The sequence below is a fragment of the Bactrocera neohumeralis genome, chromosome 3, assembly GCF_024586455.1.
Source record: "Bactrocera neohumeralis isolate Rockhampton chromosome 3, APGP_CSIRO_Bneo_wtdbg2-racon-allhic-juicebox.fasta_v2, whole genome shotgun sequence".
NCBI lineage: Eukaryota > Metazoa > Arthropoda > Insecta > Diptera > Tephritidae > Bactrocera > Bactrocera neohumeralis.
Genome location: NC_065920.1, coordinates 11,681,714 through 11,692,743, shown reverse-complemented (window position 1 = coordinate 11,692,743; position 11,030 = coordinate 11,681,714). Strand labels below are relative to the sequence as shown.

Here is an 11,030-nt window from a genome sequence, read left to right as displayed (position 1 = left end):
ATAATATTAAAAAATTAAAATAAAATGTATTAAAAAACTTAAAAAAACATATTTGAGTAAATGAAACTACACTAAAAATAAAAATAAATTAATCACAACAAAAAACATTTAATTTAAATAATTCAATAAAAATAAATTAAATAAGAAGAAAAATATTAAACACAAAAAATAAAACAAACAAATATCAAAACAAATAAAGACTACAAGTTTAAAACAAATAATAAAAAAATTCGGCTAAATAATAAGAAAAAATTTAAAAATTATTTAACAAAAAATTTAAAACTTAAAAAGAAACTTCAGAAAAAGGCTAAAAGTTTAATAAAAAATTAAAAATAAAATAAATTAAATCTTCAAAAAAAACATTAAGAGTAAAAAATAAAAGTTAAATAAATAATTAAAAATTGAATAAAAGTTAAAATTTTAATTAAAAAATTTTTAATTAAACAACGAATTTAAAAATTAGAAATATTATAATTATAATTTTTAAATTAACATAATAGAACAAAAAAATATGAAAAATATAATAAAAAAATAAAAGTTATATAAGAAAATAAAACTAAATTAAGAAAAAAAATTTTAAATAAAAATATAATAAAAAATGTTAATAATATATTGCAAAATTAAATAAAAATAAATTAAAAAATAATAATAAGTGTTAATTAAAATAAATAAATAAAAACTGAATTAAAAAAAGAAACAAATTTAAAATATATAGCATACCAAACAAAAAAATTATCAAAAAAGTGTAGACTAAAAGTTTAATAAAAAGTTAAAAATAAATTAAGTTAAATCTTAAAAAAAAAAATAATAAGTTAAAATGAAAAATAAAACCTAAATAAGTAATTAAAAATTAAATAAAAAATAAAATTTTAAATTAAAAAAATATAAATACTTAAAAAAATTAATAGTGAATAAAAAAATTAGAATTAAAAAAATAAAAAAAACATGCAAGATACATGCATTTAATGTTCGTTAATACCTAAATTAATTATAGTCGTACTTTAGAAATATCAAATATTTGTTCCCAACAATAAACAAGTATCAAAAGAAAGGCACATATACACATATTGAGAATTCTTCGAACTCACATCATCAAAAAAATATTCACTTTTATTTCAAATAACAGTAGAAATTAGAAATGAGTTCCATTTCTATAAGTGAAACTGTTTTTTTGTTAGTAAAGAGCTATGCTCAGGTTTAAATGAGTACTCGTTCGCAAGACAGTATCGTTTGTGGATAATATGCAAATCGCACCAAAAAAACGTTTTGTGGCTATTTCTTATAAAAGTGTTAAAACATATATATTTTACTAAAAAAAATAATTTAAAAAAATTGAAAAGGTATAAAACATTTTAAATACATGATTAAATCAAGTGTATAGTTATGTATGAAGCTTATATTGACGTTGAATTAAAACCTTTTGCGATGGTAAAGAGCTCCAAATACCAAAATGACAAGATATGATGTATGATATATAGAAAAGAAGAGCAAAACGTTTTGATATTTTTTACACAAAAATAAATTGTATATAAAGCCCACAAACATGATTCAGGGTTGCTAATGAAATGTAAAACATAATAGTAAATGTAAAAAAAGAACGAAATGTAAAATCAAGGCATGCAAAACAAATCCAATATTTGTTAAAAAAAAATAAAAATTAAAATAAAACTTAATGGAAAAAAAATTTCCAATGATTTTTACAAACAAAAGTGAAACGTTTGAGGCCGATACTGAGAGAGATTTCGGCAGGACTACATATTATCGTTATGAAATCTCGTATATACTGTAATTAATTATTATTATATAACGTATGTCAGCAGCAATGTACACATAAAATACTGGCTTGTTTTTAAGAGTATCTAATTCAAGATTTATGTTATAGTATATATAAAGTACTGCAAACGATTTTCTGTCATATCGATTAACAGCTAAACACGGAGTCCAAATATTTCGTCATTTATTATCGTGTATTAATGTTTATGCTATGCAAATGGAATGTTTATGTAAATATATTATTGTTTTTTTCGTAAGCATTAAATTTTTTTTATATAAACGTCAGCGTATATATATTTTTTATTAATTTATTTAATTAAAATATTTCCGTTTTGTATATTTCCATTATTTAGTGTGTATTTCAACTAAGTAAAATATAAACTCTTCGTAGCCTTTAACCCTTAGTGCTAAGCGAACATTTTACACATAATAACTATTGTCATGTGTATATATATATAACTTGAAACCCATACCCTACTTTCTTACCACGCTTTCACCCAGAAGAAAGCTGCTGCTGCTGCTGGCGTAGATCCTCACTGCTCTTTAATTTATGGTGGCACATTTGCTTCACCAACGCACACCGGCAGCGCGTCGCAACTTCGTTATACTGCTCACTGGTTGAAAGCCGAAAGATAATTCCTTACACAACAGCAACGCCACCAGTGATATACACAACAACTGTGTGGCAGTCAAGTGCTCGAGACGCGCTGACGCGGATTTCGGCTCATTGGAAAGTGTGTGGAATTTCTCGACTTTCGTATAATCGCTGAGACCGGCTAAGTTTTTGGTGGCGGCACGCATCAAATAGGTGGTATTGGCTTCCAGATTGTTGATGAGAAAAGTTGCGCCTGCAAAGCAGAATTGATTTACAAAGTTACTGTTTGAAACGTAATCTATTAGTAGGGTCTTCATATGGATCGCTGTTGCCACCTTATAAGAATTATCTTTATCTCAACTTTTATCTCTATTTTTGGCTCTATCTCTTTCTCTATACTCCATATTTCTATTAGCTCTACATATATCTGTCTCTATTTGTACCTTTATCTCCATCTCTGTGTCTGTTATCCCTTACTCTATCTTTATCACTATCCATATCTCTCTCTCTCTCTCTCTCTCTGTCTCTATCTCTAACGCTATCTCTATCATCCCCATATATATCTGTATCTATGATTATATATGACTTTATCTTTATCCACAACACAATGTGTATCTCTGTATCTGTCATGTCCGCTGTTATATTCGTCATTATCTTTATTTTTGGTTTCTACCTGTATGAATTATATATATGTAGATATCTACTTGTATATCTTTTTCGTTATCTATATCTGTCACCTTTCCCATTTTCATCTTTTTCAAATCTAAAATCTTAATTCCAAATCAAAACATTAGTTTTCAGGGCTCCTGGCACTTATTCAGCTTAAGAGAATGTTAGATGAAAAAGAATTGTGTTCCCAACACCAGTAGAGTCTTTCAAGAAATGGCGTTCCAGCCTTTCCCCCCTTTTATATGTATAGACTTTTCTATATTTACCATCTTCGAACGGGAAGTCCTTCCGTTTAGCATTCGTCCATTTGCCGCCATCCGACTTGAATTCATACTCCGTCATATATTCAATACGAAAACCGTTCACCTCCATCAATTGTTCCGTTGTTGACGGTGCGGTGCGAGCCGGTGAGACCCGCACCGAACCAACATCCACATCGAATTTGTTCGAATTGAAGCCACGCAATTGCAGTACGCTGGGTGGTGGTGGCTTAACGCCTCGCTTTAGTACGGTGTTGCGTTCGATGGCGCCCAACTGATTTTCGGCCAGGCAGCGGTACGTGTCGAATACGTCATCGTTGCGCGCATGAATCGTCAACGTGGATGCATAGTAATCCTTCTCGATGGCGTGGTGTTTGTCGTTATGCAAACGTTTCTTATTGCCATTCTTGTACCAGGTGAAATTGGCTGGCGGCTCAGCGATTGCCTCGCACGCTATGGTCACACTTCCGTTCGGGTAGACATACTGCACCGGTATGTGTTGGCTGTATCGCCAGATTGGTTTATCTGCAAGGAATCACAACAAAAAATTTGTATGCCGCGCATTGTGCACTTTGGTGAATGGTGTGTTGACTGTCGATTGTTGCTGGCTGATGAAATTTTGATAGCACAGAAATGCAAATGGAAATTGATGTCTGTCGACGGCATGTTGCAAGGTGCTATACGCCATTGGTATGCGCGAGATTGCAGCCGGTTGCAAGTGAGTTAGTGACAGTGCTGGCTAAACCGGAGGCTACCAAAAGCTAACCGTTTCCGGGTAAAATAGAGTTGCTGCGTTGGCAAGTTCATTGTAAAAAAGAGGCGCCTTGTTATAATGGAAAATTGCCAATGTCTGTGAGATTTAAAAAATAAATGGAAGTACCAGTTTTAAGTTTCTTGAACTATCAGGTTAGGTTAGAGGGCTGATCGAAAGATCACACATGAACTACTATATGACAAAAATTTAGAACTTCTGATATTCGAGCTCATGAGTCAGCAAAGCGCCTCTTGGCCAATAAAAATTTGCTAAGGCGTTTAATTTCTATTCCCATTAGTAAAACCGAGACAATAAAAATAGAAGTGCTGCGATGATTTCGCCTCATAGTTTTCCATACCACATCTGCAGCTGGGGTCCGATAAGACCCTCAACCTTACAGGATGGACGACGCAATACTCTATTAGAACCCTTCCATTAGCGAGAGCCTACCCGTACGGAGGCCAAAGAGCTCACTGAATCTCTTCCAATCAAACTTGGTCCAAAGGATCTTGCGACAGCACATGAATAGACGGTAGCCAAGCGTTCAAGAAGTCCAGCTATCCAGTAGTAGAATACACGAGAAGAGGGAAGCGCCGTCCCATACGCATTTTACTGATAGCGGGGCTAGGCTACCCTTCCTGGCCAACGCATGGGCCTAGCACCCATATTGATGTCATTGATAACGAGTTTAGACACTCTGTAACCTGCCTTGAACGCACGGTTACTGAGCTTGAGGCTATAAGAATTAATAGTCACTTCTCTGAAGGAGGCTACACTCTGAAGAAGTACATTTCCCGCTATTTTAGTGACAGCAACTTCGGTTCAAAAGTTTGGTTTGGTGAATTCATGATCCAAAAATTCTGATTAAGTTGAACTAAAAAATTGGATGTTTTGAAGAGATTTGCACCTAGAAGGAACTGAGGATATGACAAAACCAGGCTTCTTGCATCGATAGTGACTCGCCAGGAGCTCCAGGACCTTGGGAGTAGTTTTTATGCGTGTATCTTATCGTACAAACCTGACACCAAGTGATTACTAATTGCTTTTGTCAGTGTCAAATAATTTGGCTGATGCAAAATTCGATTTAAAAAGAAGCTCAGAGAATTGCTTGTCCCAATTTCTTAGTCGGATTTTCATGAAATACCTTCAAAATGGCAACAATCGAACAATCGAACTAAATGGTGCATATATTTGCTCTAAATAATGGATTTCTTTTTATTAGCCGACCCTCATCGCCCACTAAAATAAGTTCATAAACGCCTTAATTAACACATTTTACCTGCTACGAATTCGGCTCAAATTTATAAAAAGTTATTAGCCAGCAGATCCCACGCACAGCCACAAACGCGCAGATTCACGATTGTTAATACGAATATGTGTCTATAGTATATACTTGTACCAAGTTCGTAGCACCTGAAGTAATCAAAAAATCATTTGGGTGTGAAATTGAAAATCGAAAAGTTCGTCGTTGAAAATAAGTACAACGACCAGCGAGCGCAAGCTGCCCAAGCGTAGAAGAAAACGAAGAAAGGAAAGGCAAAAAAAGTTAGTCTGATATGAGCGTGTGTGCTTCGAATTCCATAAACACTCCTTCAACATCAATTAAACTTCAAAATTTCCGATACACAACTTTCAGGTAGTGTGTGAAAACATAATAAGAAAACAACAACAGCGTTATAAACTCAGTCAAAATTTTGCTTGCAGCAAAATCTAAAAGTAATTTAATGGACTACACACACTTTACGAATATCGAATAAGAAAATAAATAAGAATATTTATTCAACAATGCACAGGAAATAGTTCGCCTGAAGTACCAATAAACCGGGAGTACTCACTTGTGTATAATATGCACGGATTGTCTGACGTCAAAGCCAACCTAAATGCGTAGGAAATCTCTGAGCGCAGGCACACACTTAAAAGCACCCTGCAAGGAAATGTGGATTGAGGTTCAGAATTGATTTTTATAATTAAATGAATGGTGGATGGGGCCATGTGTAGAAGTTCACACAAGTGAGGAAAGTTCTCTGAACGCCATTCACTTGCGAGTGCCCAGAAACGATTATTTTACTTATGGCTCAAACAGCTCAAGACTTCCGGTCCAAGTATCCTCTGGGTAGCCAAAACACATCCATTTCAATTCGAGCTAAGATGAGAAGGCGAGACATCCTTTCTGCAGGATTATGTGCTGGGTTTGGGAACCGCCACGTAAAAGAACACCCCCAATGAAAAGGACACAACAGCTTCTTTTGATGACTAACCACGTCACCAAAACGGCCATCAACGTCCACTAATGACTAACGCGTTAATAAACTGAAGAAATTGGTGCTTGAGAATCGACGATTAACAGTCAGAGGTCTTACTGGCATCGCTGCAATATCGGAAGGATCAATGAAAACCTTTTTGAAAGATCATTTGGGTCTAAGAAAAGCGAAAGCACGATTGTTTTCAAAATCAATAAATTTTTTTCAAAAAACAGAAGTGAAATAATGCTTTTCGACTACCAGGATGTCATGAAATGAATTGTTACTGGCGATGAGTCTTGGATCTATGCTTACAACGGGGAAACATATGATAGTGGCAAGGGTGAGCCGAAGCCGAAAAAAGCACGTCAAAACAGATCAAACATCAAAGTTATGTTGACTGTTTTCTTCGATTATCGATTTGGAGTGCACCACACTTCGAATCCTTTCGACCGCCCAAACTATCAACAAGGAATATATTTATGCGTCGTTTGTGCGAAGCTACTAGTAAAAAGAGGATGGAATTATGAGCCGACAACTCTTGGTTTTTGCACCACGATAATACACCAATATCGTTTACTCCGTGTGACTTCCGACTAAACACCCGACAACTTTACTTCTCTTCTGTTTTTTCAAGCAGACGGTGGTTGGTCCAAAATACCAAGGCTCCATATTACGAGAGTCATAGATCGAACCTCGCTTATTTCCTAGCAAATTGTTTACGAATGAATTCTTTGATGGCTCACACCAGTTCGAAACTATTGAAAAATAAACCAGAACAACTTGAAGCTCTCGTTATTTCCGCCGGGGATATCATGACATGCAACAGCTTAGATAATTTCTATCTTTAATATAATACCTACAAACAATGCAACATATACTATATACCAATGCAAGTATATATTTAATTTATATTCAAATGAGTTTAAGGCTGTGGAACTGAAGCAGAAACTCTTAATAATAGACCAGCTGCAATACGGTAACTCTGTAATGTTGTGTAACGTCCGTAAAAGTGTTGCTTTGTTCTATTTTTGTGAATTTCGCCTTCGAATGCATCACCTGATATTAGCCGGTAAGCTTTTAACAGTAAATTCTAATAACAGTGTATGACTTTTCGAAAAACAATTGGATATTTTCAACTCTGTTTTCGGTCGAGTGAATCGAAATACAAAGCAACAAATTGAGTTCTACCGAGTACTATGAGCAGAATAGAATTACCTGGTTACGTTGAAAGTTGCCAGTGTGGAAAATTAATCAAACAATATTGAACAATGGCAAATAAAAAGTAAAATTTACATGGAAATTTGAATTTTCGAGAGAGTAGCAAGAGTGTAGTTTTAATTAAAGATGTTGTAGTTTAGTTTATAAAAGTAAAACTGTGTCCTCGTTATTTGTTGAAATATTTTGAAGTGCGTCTTTTCATTAGTTCAATGAGATGTCGACAAATTTGAAAGTATGAAAAATTAATACTCGAATATGAATGGAAATATTTATGATAAAAAAAATCAGTTTAGTATTGACAACTAATATTTCCATTTGTTTTATTACTATAATCTCTTAACGTCTGCGCTGGTACATTTAGAGAAATTTCTATGGACAAATGCCAAAGCGGTCCGATATGGAGGTAGGTAGGTAAGAGTGCAGCACCTTCAGGCTCAATTAGCGCTAAATGTGCCATTTTGATACACTATCGTAAGACCTTTATATCTTGAAATCACTTTTGGTTATTGTGCTGCAACCATTCGATGCCCTCGATGAAACTACTTATCTTCATAATGTTTCTTATAGATAGACATAGAGTTATATCCCTGGCTGGTGATAGAGCTGGGTATTCACCGAAAAATTGTAGAACCGTTTCCTTCTCCCAAAATTCAAATGGCAAGTATTGTTACAAGGAATACCCACTTTTTAACGTATGCTTTTCAAATGGTGTATATACTTTTCGTGAACCCATGTTATAAGTCACTAGTTTTTGTCTCGTCATAATTTGGCCTTATATGTTTCGCTATCCTGTATTTGCTTGTAGATTGCTATCTATGCTGTGCTAATTGTTCAAATTGTGTATTGTGCTCCCACTAGATCGTTCCTAGCGGACACAGTGTTGCCTTTGCCTAGGATTCATCTAGAGAGGCTCATGACTTAGCCAATCTGTCTGTGTTTTCGGTGTCGAAAATCTTCTTGTGACCGTGAACCCAAATTATGGAAAAGTGAAGTTGACCCGTCAGTAAGCTTAAGGGCTTCCTACATTTGTTGGTTAAGCTGGAATTGATCTTTTGCGATGATAAGGCCAGTAGTGACGCTTGGCTGTCTGTGCAAATAGTCGCTTTCCGTATCCTTTAGTATCCGCTGTTGTAGGACTTTACAGGCCTTCTCTTTGCCTTGTATTATCGCTGCGTTTCGTAGAAGGAAAGATAAAGAATTATCAATATGCTTTGAGTACGTCCCCATCCTTACTACGTAGTCCATTTCGACCAGTCGTTAGAGATTGAGGTCGTATTATTATCCCCTACTAAATCCCTTCTCTATTCACATCCAGAGAGTTCGATATGTACTCAGCCTTACAACCCGATTTACTAAGATGTAGCACATTCTCAAAGACGCTACTGTCGAAAACAAGCAGATCGGAGTAATGGTCTTGTTTTGAACGCACCTAAATGCGGTCGTGTTCGAGGATTTAACAAAACCAAATTGGGTTAGATACTTTATATGGTAACTGAACATCTGATGGCAATGGTACAAATTGGTTTAAGGAACAATCCAAAACTGGTTTATGCGGATAACTCACAAGATCCTTGCATAGCGCGCTGGATAATGATCAAATTATATTCAGCGCGCAATGAGTTCCCGCATGACTCTAACCACCTTTTTGCATGCCCACCGAACCCCACTAAACTAACACCTCCCTCTCTATGGTCTGACTCCATCGAAAAATCACGTTTTCTGGGTCTACCGTTTGAAAACTTCGATGACAAGCAACCCAAAGCCTGCCATCTAAGCGAGGACTAGTTAACCGCTACAAGAAAAACAAGCTGATAAATACAAATGTATGTTGTAGGTATGGGTACCATGTTTGCAACTCCGGACAATAAACGCAATCATGAGACTACTCTACCACAGTGGTTGAAGCTGATAAAGCGAAATCCAAATAAGTATCGTTTAGTGGATTCCCGGTTGCACAGTAGATACAAAGAAATAGTCGAAACAGCTGACTTGAGTTGGCGAAGCTGCTTCGAAGAAAGCGAAGACTATTGTATTTGCCGGAGAGATGAAAGCTTTAGTTTTCTGAGATTCACATGGTGTGATCAACATCAATCGGCTGGAAGAGAGCAATAAGATTATATGGCGTTACGAATGCGAAATCGAATTGCAAAAAAGCGGTCTCAATTGAGGAATATAAAAGTGCCCTTCCATAATGACAATGCATTGGTTCACATCCTCACTTTCACTACAGCCAAGTTAGACTACGAACTGCTTACCTATCCACCATGTTTTCCAGAATTGGCTTAGTATGACATCATTTTGTTGCCAAACAAGAAAAATTACCTAGCCGGTTTGAAAGTTGAGATATGAGGAGGCGAATGTAGTTACGAAATCCTTCATTGGAGTTGGAATGCCGCAAGACCAAATTCTTTCAAGATAGAAGAAATAGTTTGTTGGGTCTCTATGTGAGAATTTAGTTCTGTCAAAGTTCCATTCCAGCAAATCCACGTGCTTGAAGCCTCTAAGTATGTTACGTGCATGAATACCACTTTATCGATAGTTTTCTAAAATTATGTTTGGAGAAAGATGCAAAATGATTTCTCTCACCAAAATCTAGCAATTCATCTTTGGTGAACTAACAATATTTTGGAGTAAACTTCCTCAAAAAATGCCATGATAATCTCAATGTATCTATTTTCCGAGCAAACAATGATTTCTTTAGTGACCTAGGCATTTAGAAAATAGCTTTGCTGAAACATTTACGACCTAATCACATTTGGAGCGTAAACACGTTTCAGCCTAATCTCAAGCAATACTCAGAGCGATAAATCACCGCAGCTGTGGAGCCACAAAAAGTTGCAGAAAATTGCGCAAAAATGGAATTCGCCAACGGCAATAAAAATCGAATTCGAATTCGAAATCACTCAAGAAACACTAAAAGCTCATCAAAAGCAAACATTAAAATTAGTTCAACGGTGGCGAAAGGTGGCAAGCAAAGGCATAAAAATCTATTAAAACTGCGTTTTCGACGCTCATCACGTGACCGAGCGCCGGTGGCCGCACGCAGGTGGGAGCAGGTTCACAAAATTGTAAAACGATGCACGAGCGAGTGCAAGCGCTGCATTCGTATATATGTATGTGTGTGTGTGATGTTGTTTTTTAGGAAAAGTCCAAGAAAATGCTATCATGTGGAAAAAACCCAAAGCCACAATCAATTGCAGGCGGCGCAAGTGGCATTTTCTCAGCGCCACACAACACCATCCACACAAAATCACCACTATGGGAGACGCAGCACATGTGTGCGCCCCTGTGCGGGTGTGTGTGTGGCAAGTTTGTTTACGTGAGTCACGAAAACACAATCAAGAGACCTGAATGAATTGAAAGCCAGCGCCGTGTGCAAACACAGACAACAAAACAAACACACAAAATGGTGGATTGAGAAGGCAGAATTTGAGCCGGAATTCGGGCGCTCCAAAAATAAGGCCACACACGCTTCCAACCACACACATATGTATGTATATATGGATGTATAGTATATG

General features: G+C 35.9%; 1 protein-coding gene across 1 annotated transcript in view; it reads right to left on the bottom strand.

The window, feature by feature from the left end:
* Window positions 1-953: 953 nt before the first annotated feature.
* The window catches only part of LOC126753843 (neural cell adhesion molecule 1), a 308,975-nt gene continuing 298,898 nt past the window's right edge, over window positions 954-11,030 (bottom strand). The window contains exons 6-7 of the mRNA XM_050465564.1: window positions 3,304-3,822; window positions 954-2,621 (exon numbers count right to left, since the gene is read on the bottom strand). Of these exons, the coding sequence (XP_050321521.1) occupies window positions 2,341-2,621; window positions 3,304-3,822 (800 nt within the window). The 3' untranslated portion in view covers window positions 954-2,340. The remainder of the gene's footprint in view (window positions 2,622-3,303; window positions 3,823-11,030) is intronic.